This window comes from Carettochelys insculpta, chromosome 2 (genome assembly GCF_033958435.1).
Source record: "Carettochelys insculpta isolate YL-2023 chromosome 2, ASM3395843v1, whole genome shotgun sequence".
Classification (NCBI taxonomy): domain Eukaryota; kingdom Metazoa; phylum Chordata; order Testudines; family Carettochelyidae; genus Carettochelys; species Carettochelys insculpta.
Window position 1 is genome coordinate 24,623,816 of NC_134138.1, and position 21,815 is coordinate 24,645,630.

General features: G+C 42.4%; 1 protein-coding gene across 1 annotated transcript in view; it reads right to left on the reverse strand.

Annotated features, from left to right (window-relative positions):
- Positions 1-18,821, reverse strand: part of NSMCE2 (NSE2 SUMO ligase component of SMC5/6 complex) — a 202,039-nt gene extending 183,218 nt beyond the window's left edge. Inside the window, exons 1-2 of the mRNA XM_074986669.1 lie at positions 18,787-18,821; positions 11,420-11,566 (exon numbers count right to left, since the gene is read on the reverse strand). Coding sequence (XP_074842770.1) covers positions 11,420-11,552 — 133 coding nt within the window. The 5' untranslated portion in view covers positions 11,553-11,566; positions 18,787-18,821. The remainder of the gene's footprint in view (positions 1-11,419; positions 11,567-18,786) is intronic.
- Positions 18,822-21,815: the final 2,994 nt, after the last annotated feature.

Here is a 21,815-nt window from a genome sequence, read left to right on the forward strand (position 1 = left end):
CTCAGACACCACAATCATGTATTTGTTTCCACAATTCAATGATTCCAATCTGGTCTTGTTCTTCAACAGGGAGGACAGATGAGAAAATGATTTACACCTCAAAGTCCTTTACCCTTCTTCTCAGAGCCACATAATTTGCAGTAACCTACTAACGGTCATTCTTGGCATATCACTGGTGCTAACATGGAGAAGTAGGAAGTGGTAGCCATCCAAGGGCTTGATCAACCTCAGCAGATACTCCATCATATACTGAATTCTAGTTCCAGGGAAGAAACATACTTTGAGTTTCCCAGCTTGGGCGGCAGATGGATCATTCTGCCTCCCTCTATCCCCTCCTCTTGTGAGTGGTACTTGTTGAAACCCATCCCTAGAGCAAGGCACCCCATGTCTTCCAGTAGATGAGGTCTCCTTCTGAACCCGTCTGTCAGATGACTTTTCCAAACCATTTTCCACCACAGTATCTGTGCAGATAACAAACCATTTTCAGGCTACCTCCGTCTGGGAGCACATGGCATCTTTTTTTTTCCCATCTCAGGGGCACATGCTGCCAATTTTCTTCCCTACTCTGCAATGCTCTGATTCTTCATAATGCTGTATCCACAATATCAAATGCTGCCTTCTATCCAGAAAATCTTCATTTTCTCTGGGGGAGTACAGTGTTGACAGTTGCATCTCTAATCTTTTAACCTTCTCTTCCAATAAGGAGACCATCTTGCACTGCGTACAAAACCACTTCTATACTCAGAGAAAGAAAAAAGTGGTATACCCTGTGCAGGTCACAACAGCTGATTATGCACTATTCATATTGTCTTCCATCTACAAGTAACTTCAGATGTTGTATTCATGGCTCACAAAAGCTTTAAAGGTGGTGATCCTAGCATGTTTCAATGACTCAGAGTGATGCTGCCTGGAGAGACATACCCCCTTAGGGTCCCCCATGGCAGAATGGTCATCAAGTGTGAGGTTCCAGGCAAAGTGCAATCAAAGAAGTCCTCAATGGCAAATCAGAGGGACAATAACTTCACAATGGAGGCACAGCTGCTGTGTAATGTTATAATGGCTGTGAAGACAGATGAAGGCTGCAGCTGACAGAGGATTTCCAATCATCACGGTGTCCATGCCATTGTTTCAAGCCCTATATCTGTCAAGGACAATGTGGTGACTGCTGTACACCAGTCTCCCCATTTTGAAAGAAGTCCCACACAGGCACCTTCCAGGTTTGGTTAAAATCTACACCATACTAAATGGCCCACACAAGGCCCAAGAAATTCTTTATAGGTTTTAAGGTTGGAAGGGACCATCACCATCACCTACTCTGGTTTAACGCACATGGGCCAAAGGACTTCCTCACTCAATAATGTCAAGACCCTAACTTCCTACATATAAATATCTCCAGTTTCTAGTTGTCTCTGGGAAAAATTTAGCCTTGTGCAATGGGTTTGCAAAAAGATCTGTGTAGCACTTAAGCTCCTTTTAAAACTTATTTTGATGTTTGCTAGGATTCTATAAGGTCTAAAATACAAGGGAATCTACAGAAGATGATTCTATAAGATCTAGAACACAAGAGAATCTACACAAGGCAATCCAAAAACCAGCTATCAACCTCTCTAACTTTCAGCCGCTCTTAAGAGGGGAGTTGCCTGAACTGCATCATGAGGCAGCTGAAAGGAAGAGAAAATACATATTTGAAATCCACCAAGCATTTCATGAGTCTTAGGGTTAACAATGATATATAAAAATCATGTGGATCATGAATTACAAAAGTTCTTTTCAGTACACACAGAGTCAAAAGATCATTGTGATATTTGTACCATGAAACTTTCTTTAGTAATAAAGTATGAGTGGAAAACAGTTCTAGGATGAAGGAAAGAGAAAATGGTCTTCATCGAGTTAGCTTTCAAATGAAGGCTAGATTTCTTCTGAAAAGTTGCTCTCTAGTCCAACCAAAAATTATCAAGTTTAAGGCAGAAAAAACTGAGTGAAATTCTGTGGCTTGTGATGCAGGATGGTGAAGCAGTTGACGCTGATATTCTTAAGGCTAGAAAGGAACAATGAATAAAAAGCCAACAGAAAATAATTACTTCTATCTTAGCCAGGAATCTTAATGCCTATACACGTTAATATTACTGAAATTCCAAGAGTCTGGTGACAGATCAGTGAAACTTCCAAATCCATTTTAATAGTGGATTTTCATTCCATAGATCAGCGTTTCCCAAATTTAAAACATTTGCATACCCCTTTCAGGACTTCAGCCTTATCAGCGTACCCACTCTCCCAATGCCATCCCAGTGCTTATCTCCCGATGTTTAGTAATTTATTTTCTGCCATGTACCCCTTGAGATCCTTTCGCTTACCACATGGGTGGTACACGTACCACACTTTGGGAAACAATGCCATAGATTACTGTTAATAGTGGAATAAATGCAACAAAAAGTCTTTGCTGCCACCTACTGGATTTTATTTTTCTCCTGGTAACATAAAAGGAACTACAGTATTCAGTTATTTTCAATTCACAGAAGAAAACACCAAAAAAAGTTAGATTTGTCTAATTTTTATCTTGCTAATAATCTCCATTTTTCCTTCACTATACATTTTTCGACTTCCACTTGATTCTTCTCGCATTGAGAGTAAAACTTGCCACCAGACAAATTCAACAGCATACATACATCAAGTCCATATTCTGAGTTAATGATAGCTAATTTTAGAAAGACAAAATACTTCAAATTTTGAAGAATCCGCTGCAACCCTGGTAAATTGTTCCAATGATTAATTATGCTTACTATTAAAAAATTGCACTTTATTTCTAATCTTGAATTTGTCAAGCTGCAGCCTGAAGTCACGGAACGGTGTTTAACCTTTTTTGTTAGAATGAAGAGAAGTCTATAGTCAGACATCTCTTGTATAAATGGTAGTCAAGTCAGTGCCCTGCAGTCAACACCCATGACAAGGAAGGGAACACTGAAATCATTTTTGTTTAATACATGTAAATACAGGAGCCTAAGAACTTGACATCAGCAAAAGGTATAATTAAACTGGAAAACTTCCCAAAGATACTGGTTGCATCCAGTGCAGACTGCAATAGCTTGTCTTCAGAAAGGCATTTCATTAAGACCAGCCCACTCTTTTGTTTGAAAAGAATGAAATGTGTTTTTTAAATTAGCAAGTTTCTAATACTTCAGTACCCATTCCTAGGAAAAACAGATTTTGATCTTTTCAGAAACCAAACAAAGCAGGCAATTCATACTTGCGTTATATAGGCCGTTGCAAAAATTTTCTGTGTAATAATTATGAAACATTTACAATAGTAGCATAAAACAAAGAAGTGGGTCTGTCCCACGAAAGCTCACCTAATAAACCATTTTGCTAGTCTTTAAAGTGCTACTTGACTGTTTTTTGTTTTGATAGCATAGAACATGTTTTACAAAACACACATAATATGCACTCCCTGTCCCCAAAAGCTTCTATGAAACAGGTAAACAAAGATGTCACGATATAGGACAACAACATGGGTCATTGGGTTATTAATTATTATAATAAGGACAAAGATTTCCTAATACTAAAGGAAGGACTTAAAATGGGGTGGGGAATAAAACATGTTGTTGGGTCCACTTGTCAGAACAAATAGGGAGCACCTTATCGCAGTTACGCTGACATTAGAAATTTCCTTTGATAAGAGGAGAGGAATTCTAGATTTGGTGACTCTATTAAACCTGTGCATGCCGCTGATTAGGGGCACATGTTGGTTTGGCAACAAAGCAGAGGGTCTGTTAACAAACTACTAACTTCCTGGGATTAGGGAGAAATTTCTCTGGACATGTTAGTCCATTTCAAGGACTCTTGCAGCTTCTCCCAAAGCATCTCTTCGTGGCCACTGCTGGAGGGAGAATACTGGACTACATGGGACAGTAAGCTGCTCCAACGCATAAAGCAATTCCTAACTTCTGGTTAGCAGACATCAATGATACAATGATTTGACTCTGCTGAACTAGGATGAGGATGTGAACTACTAGCAAAAACATTGAAAAGAGATACATCAGGTTTTCATAAAAATTCATCTATCTAAAAGCTAGAATGAGATACGCTGAAGCTGTATTCTTCACCAGGAACAGTGGCATCCCTCACTAGGGAGTTTACTCCCCAGAGAGGATGACTCCCAAGGATTTGGACAAGAGCTCCCCCTTATGATTCATTAAATGTAGTTTCCTTTCCTATTCTCACTAGCAGTCACAGGCTACACCACAGTAATACTAATCCTGGATCTTTTCCTTGCAACAAATCCTTTTGCCAATTTTGTCCATATGTTTATTCTGGGGATACCATCACCGGATCTAACCATGTTAATTACATGATCAGGGTTTAGTCTCACGTACCTTGACAAAAATTATATATGCCATTACGTGCCAGCAATGTCCCTCTACAATGTACATTAGACAAACACTTTGCCAGAGAATGAATGGACGCAGAGCAGACGTCAGGAATCTCAATACACATAAGCCTGTCCGTGAGCACTTCAATGGAGTGGGCCATTCTGTTAAAAGACCTGAGAATATGCATCCTACAACAAAGAGACTTTAAAAACAGATTACACAGGTAGATTTGTGAACTGGGATTCATATTCAAATTTGACACATTAGCACTTGGTATGTACAAAGACAGCAATTATCTCACTCATTACAAGGAGTGCTTCCTTTCCTTTGATGTTCATAATTATCTCAGGCAAGACACTTAACATCCTCTACCCCTCACTCCGCTCCTTCAGTGCTATGTCTTAGATTTGTCAGCTTTTATTGCAATTTTTTGGACCTCTGTACTTATGTCAGTCTGTACTGAAAACAATATTGATCTGAAGAAGTGGGTATGTCCCACCAAAGCTCATCACTTAATAAATCATTTTGTTAGTCTTTAAAGCGCTACATTACTGTTGTTTTGTTGTGTTAGACTACAGACTAACACAGCTACATCTGTTACTTTTCTAAGTACAGTAATCCCTCGAGTTATGCAAGGGTTGTGTTCCCACGCACCCTCACATAACTCAAACTTCACATAAGTCAGGGAGGCTTTATTTTTCCCTGGCGGAATGCAAGGTCTGCGCTGGGGAAGCAGCAGGAGCACCTGGAGCTCCTTTTGAAAGGTAAGCCCTGGGTGCAGGGGAGGAGGGAAGGGGGGAAGGGTTAAGCAGTGGGTTGGGGCTGTAGGAAAGAGGCAAGGGGGTTAAGCCAGGGGTGGGTTAGGGCTATAGGGGGCAGGGAGGTGGAGTAGGGCCGGGGCCATGCAAGGGATTGAGCCAGAGCCACACAGAGGTTTGAACCAGAGCTAGAGGGAGTGTTGAACCAGGGCCACACGGGGGGTTTGAACAGGGGCTATGCGGAACCAGGGCCGGGGGAGCGGGATTTTGCGTTGCACTTAACTTGCATTAATGTGAGTTAAGTGCAACTGAAAATTGTGCATTTTGAGGGACTACAGTTTCTCTTTTAAAAGTTTACAGTTGAAGAAGTACCGGTAGGTGAGCTGTAGCTAAGCAGACACTGGCACTTTGAAGTTTAACACTTCAAAGTTGCTGCAGGGGGGAATTTGTTTAATGAAGTGCTGCATATGCAGTGCAGCACTTCATGAATAAACTCCCAATACCCTACTTACCATGCTCCATTCGAAGTAGGGAGCTAGTGTAGACAAGCCCAGAGAGTCCCAATTCCCAATGTGGTGCTCCTTGGTCAGCACAAATATGCACTGCCCCTGTTCTAAGGACAAACCATGAAAGACCAGTTTAGTCCTTCCACTGCAGCCTACCCCTTGAGGGCAGCAACCTTGCCTTTTTTATATCTTAACAGAAAATGATACACACTAACAATATGAATAATGGCATCGGGTCATTTGTACTTCCCAATATACTGTACTATTGCAATACAAATGGGGTGGCAGGGGAATAGCTTAGTGGTTTGAGCATTGGCCTGCTAAATCCAGGGTTGTGAGCTCAGTCTCTGAGGGGGCTATTTAGGGATCTGGGGCAAATAGATTTAAAAAAAAAAAAAAAAATCTGTCAGGGATTGTGACAGGTCCTTCTGTGAGGGCAGGGGACTGGACTCAATGACCTCTGAAGGTCCCTTCCAGTTCTGAGATAGGTGTATCTCCACATGCTGAAACCACAAGTCAGAAAATTCTGTTGCAGCTCCCAAAGTAACTATTTTGCGCATATACAGTAGTGTATTTGACTGTATATGGTGTTATGCCTTGTCTTGCATGCCTTGCTATAGGTGATATAGGGACAATAAATTTGAATTTCCAATTAAGAAAACAATTTAGAAAAAGATAAATAATCTGTGCTCAGAGGTGTAGGTGGTCACCATTCCTATTTTACATGTACTGCGCCCTGTTTCTTATGGAGCAGAAATTTAAAACAGGTAACATTGTAGAGCTCCAGAAAGGCCACCAAAAGGGTGAGTGACATTTGAAATAGCCCCCTTCCAACAACACATGAAAATGGCAATGAGGGAATGCCACATGATCTTGGTAACAAAAAAAGAAAGCCATTTGGATTTGCATGCATTGTATATATTTAAAATGTCTGAGGGAAAGATATAGTGGGACACATGAGGAAAATCACAAGGATGCTGGGGAAGACAGAGACAAATGGAGCGAGATCATTGATCAAGGTAAGCATGACTGGCAGAGCACAAAAGCAAGGTGAGCCAGAGCTGTTCAGGCCAGTTAAATCTTGGGAGTATGCCAATGAATCGTACTGCTAACATTCTGGAACACCCACAAGTACAGTGGCTAGCCATAAAGTCCTTTTGGCCATGGACAGCAACAACAAAAATATTTTCACAAACCCAGGAACAGAGAGAGAGAGTAGATTGGCCTAATTCAGCTGTCAATTTCACCAACGCAGATAGCTGGCAGCTCTTAGAAGTGGCCAACTATTGAGGCTGACAAAAGCATCATTTCTGTAAATCCAAGAATGATGGAAAAAAGCATATACCTGGCTTATTTATAAAGTTAAGTCTGTAGTGTTTATTCGCATTATGGTGCACAGTACATGATCATCGTAGCCCAGCAACAGTTAAAAACCATTCATCTTGCTACTGCAATTACAGGCAGAGTTCAAACACACTACCTACGGTTAAACATGCCTATCAATTCCCACATTACCTCCTGTTTTCAATTTTTTGTAACTTTGCCAAGCTTTGATCATTTGGGCTAAAACTTGCATTAAGTCTGTGCTTCAGAGTGGTTTTTTCTAAAAGAGAAAAACAGAATTTTTCTAAAGAATTTTGTTTATTTTTTTTTTTTACCCCACTGCTTTCTGGAGACTTCTCGCATTTCCACATTTTAGGGCAGGAATATGACATTTGGCAGGAGGTGAGTACTTGAGCTTCCACAGTTCATTTTTGCTGTCCCCATAACATTTCACGTAGATTTGGTCAGGTGATGAAATTTCAATTCACTAAAAAGCTCCACTTAGCATTTGAAGCCTGATGCTAACCTCTCCAAACATTTTATCTGCTCTGATCATGCTTTCCAAATTACTAACATCCCATTTGCACTCAGTATGTTCCCCAGCACCACACAGCTTGAGCTCCAGAAGCAACATAGCAGTATTATTTGCAACCTTTTTGCCACATATGCAGCTCTCTGTATATTATGTGGCCCACATCAATACACTATCTATACAGTGTACAGCTCTGAGAACATCACACGGGCCACAGCTCCATGCTAATTAGCTTCAAGTGGACAGTGGGCTGAGAGTCACTGACGAAAGCAGTGAAAAGCTGGGTTGAATTTGAATCCAATAATTTTTGTCTCTACTGTTCTTCTGGCTAGTAGTAATTTTCTGTACTTCACAACCTTTATTGAATAAGGCCTCCACCCCTGCTTATTTCCCTCAGCGAAGTAACGGAGTTGGCACAAGTTCACCCTGGCGGCTGTAAGTGCTCTGCTAATCAGCTGGGTGGCACCTGACTCTCTCCCGGGTGGTCACCCAAGTGTTCAGCTTACATGGAATACTACTCACGACTCTAACACCAAACATCCTTCACATATCAATTCAGTCACAGTGAATAGTGCAATGCCCTGTTGAAACAAACTGACACAACTCATTCATGTATCATAAGATAGTACTTGGCCTTTTCTACATACAGTAACTGCAATTTAATGGACCCAAATCTAACGAACTTCGGAAATAACAGACACTGCCTGCCAGCTGTTCCCCACCCCCAAATAAATGCCTGCAACTCACCAGAGCCACCGGAGCCACCACTGGAGCTGCCAGGGCAGGAGGAGGTGGAAGGAGCCAGGCCAGCATGCAGTGTGCAGCTCCTCTCCCCGTAATTGGGAAGTGAGACGGAGGTGTGAGGGGAAGAATGGGGCAGGAGAGGGAAAGGGTGGAGGCAGAGGGCCAGAGCAAGTGATGGCTGGGAAGGTCAGTGCATCATCATACATCACTTGGATTCAACAGGCTTTCAGCATTAACGGACATCCATTCCCCTCATTAGTCCGTTACATCAAGGGTTTACTGCATGTGCTATTTCTAAGAATCAAATTGCTCATAACATCAAAACAAGATGTTCTAATGAAACCAAACATACTTCTGGTTGGTTGCGAAGAATCAGAGGGGACAAACTATTTTTTCTATAAAGGAAATAAAACTTCTAAAACCAACTCAGCTCTAAACCAAAAGACTGTTTCAATAAAACATCCCTTTTATGCATGAAACACAAATGAAATGCTGGCACAAAGAGCAACACAATTTATTGTCCAAACAAAATCTAAAATACTCAGAGGGGTATCCGTGCTGGTCTGTAACTACGCAAATAACAAGGAGTCCTGTAGTACCTTAAAGGTTAAATTTATTAGGTAACAAGCTTTCATGGGTAAGATCCACTTCCTCAGATCTGGAGTAGACAATCAGCATCCAGGATTTATATAATATTGGTGGGGGGAGAGGGAACAAGGGTATTACCTGTCGCTAATAGTAGGCATAGAAGAAGCAAATTAAGTTAAGTAGATTGTGTGCCATTAAAGATGCGGAAATTGTCCTTGTAACATGTAAAATAATTGAGATCCTTGTTAAGGCCTGATTTTAAAAAGTGCCAAATTTGCAAATAAATTCCAATTCAGATGTCTCCCTCTGTAACCTTGTGGAGAAATCCTTTTGTAGAAGAATGGCTACTTTTAAATCCTTTATTGAATGTCCAGGGAAGTTAATGTATTCCAATCCCTGATGTCAGATTTATGTCCATTCATCCTTTGGCACAGAGACTGTCCCGTTTGTCCAATGTACAAGGCAAGGGAACGTTGCTGGCACATGATGGCATATATCACAATAGTTTATTACAATTGTTATTATGTGTATAAACATCAAATCCTACCTAAAAACAACAGAAGTCCTGTGGCACCTTACAGACCGACATATTTTGGAGCCTTAACAACACCCTTGTTACTTTAACTCTGTCCTTCACCACATCCCAAACCTTCTTCTGAACCTTTCACAGAGATCTTCTGTCCAATAAACCATTCCACAATCTTTAAGAGAAATATTAATATAACTGAACATCTTACAGTTACATTCCAGTCTTCAGAAGGTAATCTCAAGTCAAAAGTGAAATTCACAGAAAAGTATTTGCATACACATTTCATTAGCTAAATCACTAGTCACCAGGTTATACTTTCATCATGTACATGAGCTTACTTGTGTGACAGATTAAGTGTTAATGATAATACTACAGATTGAACCTCTCTAATCTGGCACCCTGGGGACCTGACTGGTGTTGAATGAGAGAATTTGCTGGATCACGGGGAGTCAATATTGTCTGGTAGCACTAGCAACACTTCTACTGCTTCCTGTGCTCGTAGAAAACATTTAGAGGTAAATTATAGCTAAGTAACAGCACAGAACACTGAGAGTCAGGATTGGTGGCTGGAAACAAACTTCATGGGACTACAGGAAACTTGGCCACACCCATGGTAAATGGTCATCTGGCTAACTAAAATCTTGCTGGATTACGAATGTTGCCAGATTAGAGTAGTTCAGCCTGTACCTAACTTTTATACAGTACTTTTCATCTGTAGCACTCAAACCTTTTTACAAAGGAGGTCAGTGTCATTAGCCCAATGTCACAAGTGAGGAAGCTGTAGCACAAAGAATTGACACGATTTGCCCAAGATCATCCAGCAGGTCAATGGCAGAGCCAGGAATAAAGCTCCTGAGTCCCAATCCAGAGTGTTTCATATAGTTCATATTTCACATTGTGCAGCCTCAGGACTGTTTTAACTCATTCTGCCAATAAACGCCTTTTAGGGAGTCATTCTGAGTTTCTGAGATTACTGGAAGACAGTGTTCTGAAATTCCCACATACCCCAGCATGCCCCTAAATGGGAAGGAGATGGGTTAAAACCAGGAGTGGGGGTATATAGGGCTGGTTATACCAGTTTTACTCCATCTATAGATTTCCACATGCAAGGGGAACTCTTACATTGTCTGATTAAGCTAATTTTCTGCTCCCCTTGCACCACTAAGGTAATGGGAATGGCACATAGATAAGAATCCTGTCATTGTCTCAGACACGGTAGCTGGCTGAAAGGGTCAGAGAGGAGAAAGGTAACACTCTCTAGAATGAAGGGCTGTTCTTCCTCACTGTAACTAAACCCAACTGATGCCTGTCTAGTCCAGTTGTTGAACTTGTGAATACATTTTTTGTTGTTTTCACTGAATTTTCCATTTCCATTCTTATGAAAAATAAATGGATTTGTTAGCTAAATTTTTGACTGTTTAGAAAAAAAGCCACTGTGGCATATCATTGAAGGAAAAGCAAACTTCCAACCTGTCATGGAGTTAATGTTTCTCCAAGACTATTTGAGAGCACTCATTCTAGGCACCCCTCAGAAGAGTATAACCCAAATCCTGGCTGTGGTCAGTAACAGCACAGGAAAAGTTGACAGACTCATTGGTGATCGGAATAGGTGATCTCTCACTTCCCTTTCCCTTGGGAAGCAGATTTGCACGCACCTAATATCAGAAAACATGAAGGCCACAAATTTCAGAAGGAACTAGTGATTTCGGGTTCCTCCATTTTTGGATGCTCAGCATGAGGCACTTTTAAGAAATGGGAGCTCAGCATTTTGTGAAAATGAGGCCTCTTGAACGTGCATTAACTGAGCATCCAAAAAAAATCACTAGTCACTTTTGAAAATATTAGAACAAAAATAGATGAGCTACATTAAAACAAGAATCTTTTTAACCAGTTTAAGGTAAAAGTTCCCCCCCCACTTCCCCCACACACTTTCTGCACTGCTATCACTTCTGCAAAGCTGCAGAATAGTCAACACTAACATTTAATTGGCCCTCACATGTATGCTTAGGACTGTCTATAAGGTTCAAAGGTGATGATAAAAAAAATGTAATGTACTCAAAACAAGTACTTACTGCAACTTTCCACAAGGTCAAGAGCAACATTAGTAGCAATATCCATCCCAGTATTTATGTATGACTGGCAGTTTTTCAGAGATGATAGAGAAGAATCCACACAACTGAATGAGATCACTGAACCCCCAGGCATCTTGAAATAATTGCCTTGGAAATAACAAAAAGCAGGTTTTAGGGATAAAGAGTTTGGAAAAAGAAACAGCAGTACAAACATCCAGCTGAGAGTGCAAGCATCTCTAATCACATGCTAAAGAGCAGAGGTGAAATCCTGAGCAAGTCAGTAACCAGTAACTGGTGTCAGTAACCAGTTTGTCCTGTAAGCTGAGCGCTTCGACAGTTGCCCAGAACAGATTCATGTGACACTCAACCAGCAGAGGGCCCACAGCTACCCACTGTGGGCAGCATGTGTTTCTAACAGTAGTGAACATTGGCAAATGCCTTGGTGCGCATTAAATTTATTCTGCCCATGTATATAACAGATCAGAGAGAACACTCTGTGACTTCACTGGAGTCAGGACTTGACCTCAGACACACCAAATACTACACTGCAAATTGTGGCTTTCACATTCTCACGCACACAGTTTCACTGAAGATAAAATGCCCGCTGATCAGAAGGGCAATTTTGACAAAAGGCAGTCCGGAGAAGAAAGAAAGTAACAATATTCACTAACAGACACCATCAAACAAAGGACATGACTGTCTCAAAAATGCATTACCCAACTTCTACTTCGAAGAGTGATGTTTTTATATTACCAAAAAGGTCCATTAAAGTCACTAAATCCTTTGTGACAAAAATCATATCCTCACTTATCTATTCCATAATGGTTCATAACACACTGTTAGCTTATTTTAACTGCTCCTGCATATTGAGCATAAGTTTTAAAAGAACTATCCACAATGACTCTAAGAGCTCCTTCTTGAGTTATACAAGCTAATTTTGATCACTGTATTGCATGTATAGCTCAGGTTATGTTTTTAAATGTGCATTACTTTGGGCACATCTATATTTCCTGTAAGATCAACTCGGTTAAGGCTGATCTTACAGAGTTCAATTTTGCTCATCTCGTAAAGACACATGGAGTAAGATAAGTCAACGGGAGAAACACTGCCCTCAACCTTCCTCACTTAGGACAGTCAGGCAAGTTTATTCCCAATACGGTGATTCTAGCTATGCAATTACCATAGCTAGAATTGCATATCTGAAATCTACTTATTTCCCTTGCATAGACTAGCCCTTTGTGTTTTAGGTCATTCTATTCTTCAGGTGTACACACTTATACTCCAGTTCTTTCTAGATGCTGCCAGAAGGATGAGGAATGTAATTCTGATACTGTACAGTTTTCTTAACTTTCATTTTTAGATCCCACCCCCAGTATCTGCCTCTGCTTTTCCAAGTTTCATGACAATGAAATTGACCCAATTCTCCTCAGCGTCACAGCTGCCCAAAGTGATTTGAAAAACAATAGTAAAAACTGACAAGCTTGTGAAGCTCTGAGTAGCAGCAGTGGCACTGGAGATGTTAATCTGCAAACAGAAATACAGGCTACGCCATGGCTTGGTTTGGTGAAGTAATTTTCATAGACTCCAAAGCCAGACAATACTATTATGATCATCAATCTGGACTTCTATAAAACCCAGGCCATGGAACTGCTCAAAAATAATTTCTATAGTATTCAATCTTGATTTAAAAATGATAAGCGAGGGAGAATTCACAACAATCTTTGTAAATTGAGCCAACAGTTAACTACTCTCATTGGTAAAGAGTGATGCCTTATTGCCAACACAAATTTGTCTTGTTTCCACTTCCAGCCATTTGATCTAGCCTTTCTCCAATTAACTGAAGAGTTCATTATTAAATATTTTTCCCTGTGTAGACACTTAGATTGCAGTTAAGTTACTCCTTTTCCTTCTCTTTGTTAAGATAAATAGATTGAGCACCTTTCATCTATTACTAACAGGCACATTTTCTAATCCTTTAATCATTCTTGCAGCTCTTTTCTGACCTCTCCAATTTATCAACATCTTTCCTGAATTGTGACACCACAACTGGATGGGGAATTCCAACAGTGGTCACACCAATACCAAATACCTGGAAAAAATAACCTCTCCACGCCAACTCAGGATTCCTCTTTTTATGCCTTACAGGACCACATTAGCTTTTTTGGCCAAACCATCACACTGGATCTCTTGTTCAACTGATTAATCACCACAACCCCAAACATTTTAAGGGTCAGAGCACCCCAGATACAGTCCCCATCCTGTAACTATGGTCCGTATTTTTCGTCCCTAGAGATATACATTTGTAAGTAAGAAACAAGAAGGCAATTCTGCTCTACTCTGCACTGATTAGGCCTCAGCTGGAGTATCATGCCCAGTTCTGAGTGCCATATTTCACAAAAGAGGTGGACAAATTGGAGAAAGTCCAGAGAAAAGCAGCAAATATGATCAAAGATCTGGAAAACATTATCTATATGGGAAGACTGAAAGAACTGTATTTGTTTAGTCTAGAAAACAGAACATCGAAAGGGGATTTGATAACAGTTTTCAAGTACCAAAAAGGTTGTTAAAAGGAAGAGGGAGAAATATTATCCTTCTTAACCTCTGATGACAGGACAAGAAGCAATGGGTTTAAATTGCAGCAGGGGAGGTTTAGGTTGGACAATAGGAAAAACTTGGTAACTATTAGGATGGTTAACTACTGGAATATATTGCTTAGGGAGGCTGTGAAATCTCCATCATTGGAGATTTTTAAAAGCAGGTTGAAAAAACACCTGTCAGGGATTAGGGATGCTAGCTTGCCCTTACCAGTTAACTCCACTTACCCAGTTAACCATTTTAACATCCCTATTCTGAATGATCTAGACAGTGGTTTGTCCTGCCGTGAGTGCAGGGGATTGGACTTGATGACCTCTTGAGGTCGATTCCAGTCCTATAATTCCATGATTTACATTTAGCCACAATAATGCATGTTTGCATGCACCCAGTTCGCCAAGCCATCCAGATTGCTCCAGATCAGTGACCTGTCCTCTTTGTAATTTACCAGTCACCCAATTTTTGTTTTATCTGAAAATTTTATCATAAGAACATAAGAACATAAGAACATAAGAATGGCCATACTGGGTCAGACCAAAGGTCCATCAAGCCCAGCATCCCATCTGCCGACGGTGGCCAATGCCAGGCGCCCCAGAGAAGGAGAACAGAAGACAAGTGATTTATCTCCTGCCATCCATCTCCTGCCCTTGTTATGAAGGCTAGGGCACCATACTTTATCCCTGGCTAATAGCCATTTATGGACCTGACCTGCAAAAATTTATCAAGCTCTTTTTTAAACCCTAATAGAGTCCTGGCCTTCACAGCCGCCTCGGGCAAGGAGTTCCACAGGTTGACTGTGCGCTGTGTGAAGAAAAATTTCCTTTTATTAGTTTTGAACCCACTACCCATCAATTTCATTTGGTGTCCCCTAGTTCTTGTATTATGGGAAAAGGTAAATAATTTTTCTATATTCACTTTCTCCACACCATTCATGATTTTATATACCTCTATCATATCGCCCCTCAATCGCCTCTTTTCCAAACTGAAAAGTCCCAGTCTCTCTAGCCTCTCCCCATATGGGACCCTTTCCAAGCCCCTAATCATCTTAGTCGCCCTTTTCTGAACCTTTTCTAATGCCAATATATCTTTTTTGAGGTGAGGAGACCACATCTGCACGCAGTACTCGAGATGTGGGCGTACCATAGTTTTATATAGGGGAAGTATGATATCTTTTGTCTTATTATCGATCCCTTTTTTAATAATTCCTAACATCCTATTTGCCTTACTAACTGCCGCTGCACACTGCGTGGATGTCTTCAGAGAACTATCCACTATAACTCCAAGATCCCTTTCCTGATCTGTCGTAGCTAAATTTGACCCCATCATGTAGTACGTGTAATTTGGGTTATTTTTTCCAACATGCATTACCTTACACTTACCCACATTAAATTTCATTTGCCATTTTGCTGCCCAATCACTCAGTTTGCTGAGATCTTTTTGTAGTTCTTCACAATCCCTTTTGCTTTTGACTGTCCTGAACAACTTGGTGTCATCTGCAAACTTTGCCACCTCACTGCTTACCTCATTTTCTAGATCATTGATGAACAAGTTGAAATGATGATTTTATTTTATCAATGATGATTTTATGATTTCTTCCATATAATTGATAAAAATGTTAAATATCATAGAGCCAAGAACCAGGACCTGAGGGACCACACCAGAAACAAAACTGCTTGATGTCAATTTCCCAGCCACACCTACATTTAGAGACCTCTCAGTTGGTCAGATTTTAATCCATTTACATGCCATGTTAATTTTATATCTTTCAATTTTTAATCAAAATATTGTGTGTTAACAAGTCAACCACCTGACAGAAAGCTACATATATTACATCAACACAGTATACCCTCAACATATGTGCAATGGGTTAACGCAACTGCCACCCCAATAGGAAGCAGAAACTGCTCCTGTCAGGGGCAGCAGCCACCAGTCAGGCTACATCCTCAACAGAAGCAGGGGAAAAACTGATGCCCCAATGGGAGTGGTTTCCTGGACCCCGGAGTGGTGGGGAGCTGGGAAGCAGGCCACAGCCTGGCTCCTGGCTCCCCTCCATTAGCTGCACCCAGGAAACTGAACAAGGCTGCTACCCGCATCAGTTTTCTGGAGCTCAGGAAACTGACCAGGGCTACAACCAGAGGTCATTGCAGAGGTTGTACTTATGTAGCAACCCTGGATAGTAATGTATTTTTAGTGGAAACTTTGTATCACCCTGTATTACCCTATATCTTTTTAATAGACCACAGACTTTTGTATTACTCTTTAGATTTGTTATTTTATACTACTTTGTACCTTTGTGTTATCCTTTATATTGGTTATTTTATATTCATAGAAATTTTGTACCAGATTCCACACTGTATTTAAAACTCCATTTTAACTTTGTATTAGCCTGTACACCTTGTGCTGTCTGTGTGAAAGCCACCTGGAAATGTGAATGTAGATGCTTAGAGAGTTACGCTCTGAAGCCAGCTTGTCTGGACAACGAAGACTTGGTGGCTGAAGAACAATGAGAACTGGACTCTACATCAGTGACCCACCCAGACAGAAAGGTTATGTCCCATTTGTAGGTGATGCGTCACACAGACCTGGGGCAGCGGGAAAGGATTAAACCCATCTGCCATTGACTGGTGACTCATTGTGCCTGGGGCAGTGGGGTAGAACCAGGACTATGGACTAAAAGCTATAAAAGACGAGTGCTCCACTACAGGGTTGGGCTCCTCTTCTTGTCTTGTCAATATGGGAGCATTGATCCAGATCAACAGAACCTGGCTCCACACTCCCCTCTAATCCATCTGGCCAATGGATTAGAGTGAGCAACCTTTGGTATGGTGTGAGTGTGTGTATATGCCTCTGAGTAAACTATGTATACTGTACGCATATAATGGTACTGTATCCTCAAACGTGGGGTTCTTGCCTTGTCCCTCTTAAAAGATCCTTTGTGTTTCTTAGAAACATAACATTTTCAGGATGCGAGATACTGACCAGCTGGTCAGTTTCCTAGGTCCTGCAAGCGGTAAAGCAGCAGGGGGACAGAAACCAGGCTGTTGGTCAGTTTCCCAGGTCCCATAAGCAGCAAGTGGCAGGGAGATGGGAACCAGGCTGCCCTCTGGTTCCCAACTCCCTGCCACTTTTGGAACCAGGAAACTGATCAGCCCTAGTTCCCATCTCCCCTCAACTAGCACGGAAATTCAGGTTACCCGAGGGTTACAGAAATGCAACCCTCACGTAACTCAAGGATTCACTGTACTATCTTTAATCAACCAAAATTTATAATCCCATAAAAAAATTACATTAATTTGACAGAATATATTTTCCATAAACCCATTTTAGCCCCTTAAGGCTAGAAATGTCTTTTCTTATTTTATACAAAAGTTAGATTATGCAGGTGTCTGCACCCACCAACAAAAGCTTCCCACTCAAATTAGGCACACGGATTATTCAAACCCTACATATTAGAGCAGAGCTACACAAATTGGCCTTATCAGGAGGTAAAGTCCCTCATATGAAATTCATTTTAAGCAGTGTTTTACTGACTTTCTGTCTTGCAATGAGGGAAATTGTGTGTTTCAGTGAGGCAGCTTTTGAGAGGGTTTTTCATTTTAAGTATTTCCCTGAAAATATCACAGATCGCCCTGATAACTAGAAATCTGACAAAGATGGGGCTGAGTAGTCAGTCTTTACCTTCCAAAAAATAAAATAGGTAACTGACTGCAAAGACCAATGGGTCAGAGCCCCCAGCAGGCATCAAAAAACCTAGTTTGTTGTCAACTCTGCCACTGACTTCTTGGGTGATTCTGGAAAAATCAATTAATGGTCCCATGACTCAGTTTCCCATATCTTTAAAACAGGGATTTTAAAAAAGACATTTGCAACATATGTTGAGTTCTGTGGATGAAAAATGCCAAGTATCCCTGACACTGCCAACACCACTCTTCCAGACAAGTTTCAGAGGGGTAGCCCTATTAGTCTGTATCCTCAAAAACAATGAGAAATCCTTACAAACTAACAGATATTTTGGAACATAAGCTTTCATGAGCAAAGAAGCAGAACTTTTGCATAAGAGCTTGCACTCCAAAATATCTGTTAGTCTCTAAGGTGCCACAGGACTTCTCATTGTTTTTGCCTCACAATCAGTGCTCCCCTTTCTTCTAATGCCTGCATTAGCCTAATGCTGATCTCAGCCACATCTTTCACTGGGGTGGCCTTGGGTGATCTCAGCTGAAACATGCAGGTCTGTTATCTTGGCCTCCCCATCTCAGGGGCCACACCACAGCACATCCCTGCCAAGTTGTGGGTGGCAGCAGCACCACCACTAGGCTGACCCATACCACAGGAAGCTGCAGCTGCCTCAGGGGTAACAACGCATGTATGTTGACTCAGGCTGGCTCAAACCAGGGATCTCTGTAGCTTCATATATGAGCTGCTACAGGGTGAGCTAAAAGCTAACTAGCTCTCAGCTAAGGCTGTAGAGAAGACTCAGTCTTTCTTCATGTGTAAGGGATCTAAGCGCCAGTACACTGGACAGGGGACCACACCTAGGTGTGCAGATTACAACAGCATCACGGTTGGGAGCACCCATATGGACCCTAACCTCAATGGGTAACATGCCCCCCGGCCCCACGCCAGCCAGGGCTGAGTGCGCGAAGGGAGGCTACCACCCCCCCACCCCTCATAGCTGGCAGCTCCTCCCTCCCCCCAAGGAACCTCACCACCCCCAAACAGACGCTCTGCCGGGGCGGGGCGCCTGCAAAGCAACGGCAGCAACCGCAGCCCCCTACCTGGTGTCAGAGGCTCCAGCGTCTGAAACTGCCAATCGTTGGAATCTGCCACCCCGCAGTACTGCGCATGCTCACTCGAGCTGGGCATGCGCAGTAAGCGTAGCTGTAGCTGCTGCCCTTACTTCTTGCTCTGAGAAGGCTTTGAAAATTGCTGCCCGCTCTTTTCCCACATGACAAAGTGCATCGACGGGGCGGGACGGGGCGGCGTGTGACCAGGGGCCAAAAACTAACCCACCTGTGGGGTCAATGTCCTGTCGGGGGCGACAGTGCAGGGACTGGAAGGGGAAAAGAGGTCGGGGGGGCGGTGACTAGAGCTGAGGGGAGCAGCCTGGCGGCCGCGAGTGTTCTCCTCTTCCCCGGGAGACACCAAAGGCGGGAACAGTGCCCCATGGGGCTGAGCCTTCCCGCCCCCGTAATGTGCACAGCCCAGGGGAGGCGGGGGGCACAAGGCGGGTGAAAAAAGGGGTTTTATTTCCCCTCTCCCGTTTCACCATGTTCTCGCCAGTGCAGCTGCCTGTTTGCTCTTAAAGCTACAGCGGCACTAACGCCTTGTCTCTCCCGGCCAGCACCAAGCTTCTGCGCTGTGAGCTTCCCACAACAGCGTCCTCTCAGTTCTCACTGGAAGTCTCGCCTGTTCTCACCCTCTGTTTCCTTGACTTGCACTCCCCTCCTCGTACCCCAGTTCTATGGGAGTTTTGTTCCTTTACAAATGTTACCCCAGAGGCACTGAAACCACATACAAGGGGGAGTCAAGATCACACCCATACCAGAAAAGACTCAATATTTAAGGCACAGAGAACCAAAAATAGTAATCAAGGTTGACAAATCAGAAAAATATTATCAAGGTGAGCAAATCAGACAGTAGAGGGGAAGAAGTGGGGGTGGGAATCAAGAATTAGATAAGGCCTAGTATGCATAGGAGCCCCTATAATGACCTAAAAGTTTTGAGCATGAGCTTTCGTGAGCACAGACTCACTTCATCAGATGCTGGTGAAGTGATCAGATCACCAGCATCTGATGAAGTGAGTGTGCTCACGGAAGCTCATGCTCAGAACTTTTCCGTTAGTCTATAAAGTGCCACAGGACCCTTCGTTGGTGTTACAGATCCAGACTAACACGGCTACCCCTCTGATATAATGACCTAGAAAATTCCCATCCCAGTTCAAACCACGTGTTAATGTATGGAATTTGAATATAAAAGAGAGTTCAGCAGACTCTCTTTCCAAACTGTTGTGAAAATTCCTCTTCAGTAAAATGCAAACTTTCAGGTCATAGGGGCTCTTATGCATACTTGGCTTTATCTAATTCTTGACTCCCCCACCCCCTTCTTCCCTCTACTCTCTGATTTGCTCACCTTGATAATATTTTTCTGATTTGTCAACCTTGATTACTATTTTTGGTTCTCTGTGAACTAGTAGGAGAAATAGAATTGTGTGGCAACCTGGGCTGCAGTGATCATGAGATGTTAGATTTCAGCATCTGATAAAAGGAAGAAAAGTGAGTACTAAAATACAGACTCTTGATTTCAGAAGAGCAGACTCTGACTCCCTGGAAGAACTGTCAGGCAGGATCCCCTGGGAAACTAATATGAAGGGTCAAGGAGTTCATGAGAACCGGCAGTATTTTAAGGAGGTCTTACTGAAGGCACAAGAACAAACCATCCCAATGCCCCGTAAGAAAAGAAAATATGGTAGGCAAGCAGCTTGAACATTGAAATTTGCTACCAGTGGAATAGTTGCTTCTGTGCACAGGGTCTGCTGTCCAGCACGTAGCAAGGCTTTCCTCAGCCTGTGGAGGGAGGAGGTGCTTGGAAGGGGCCCCTTAAGACAGCAGCTGGCCGCGTGTCCTGGAAGCGCTCATCCACCATGCCACCCACTGCTGTGTGGACACTGTCTTTTGAAAGAAGGCTTCGTTGTTCTGAGAGAGCGAATCAGAGGTGCAATCCGCTTCTGGCATGTGGTCATGGTCTATCAAAAGCCAATCTTTCATTGGTAGCTTTCAAAAGGGGAAGTTTTGATTTCAGGATGTATCATAGAATCATAGAATCCTAGGGCTGGAAGCGACCTCAGGCGGTCATTGAGTCCAGCCCCCTGGTAAAGTAGGATGAACCCTATATAAATCATCCCAGCCAGAAGTTTGTCAAGCCAGGACTTAAAAACATCGAGGGATAGAGATTCCACCAACTCTCTCAGTAACGCATTCCAGTCCTTCACCACTCTTGTGGTGAAATAGTTTTTCGTAATAGCCAACCTATACCTCCCCTGCTGTAACTCCAGACCATTGCTCCTCGTTCTGCCATCTGTCACCATTGAGAACAGCCTCTCTCCATCCTCTTTAGAGCCCCCCTTCAGGAGGTTGAAGGCTGCTATCAAATCATCCTCAGTCTTCCCTTCTGCAAGCTAAATAACCCCAAATCTCTTAGCCTTCCTCATAAGTCATGTCTCCAGCTCATTAATCATTTTAGTTTATGATGAACCCCACAGATGCAGCATCACAGGTTGGATGATTTTTGGAAGACTCTCTCTCACATCTTGGATTCTAGGTCCTGGCAAGCAGCAAACTTCCCAAGATTCCAGGTCTGGACAGCAGATGAATGACTCCATCTCTCTTAGGAGGGTGTCCACAACCACCATCACCTGTCTTCTTCTCTTGTGGGTGGTGGTTGTAGAACACCCATCCCTAGACTACACATCCCAAACCCTACAGTCAGTGCATTGGCGACAAATTCAAACTGATGGCACTTCATGATCCTCTTGTATGTACAAACCTGCTACCGGTAAAAAATTACTACTGGTAGAAAATTTACCACATGATTAAAGCACTCTGTCAAGATTTTTGCTGGCAAAACCCAGCTCTTCAGACAGCAGCATTATGCCTCTTCCTGATCAAGTATAATAACTCTGTCAACAGTATTCTGTCTACAAAAGTGACGTTTAGATGCTCGGGGCCTGTTGTGATGACAGAACAAGTCCTGCCTGGTGCCAGCTAGCTAGGGCCAAAAGACAGTGTTCACCCAGAGGCACAACTCT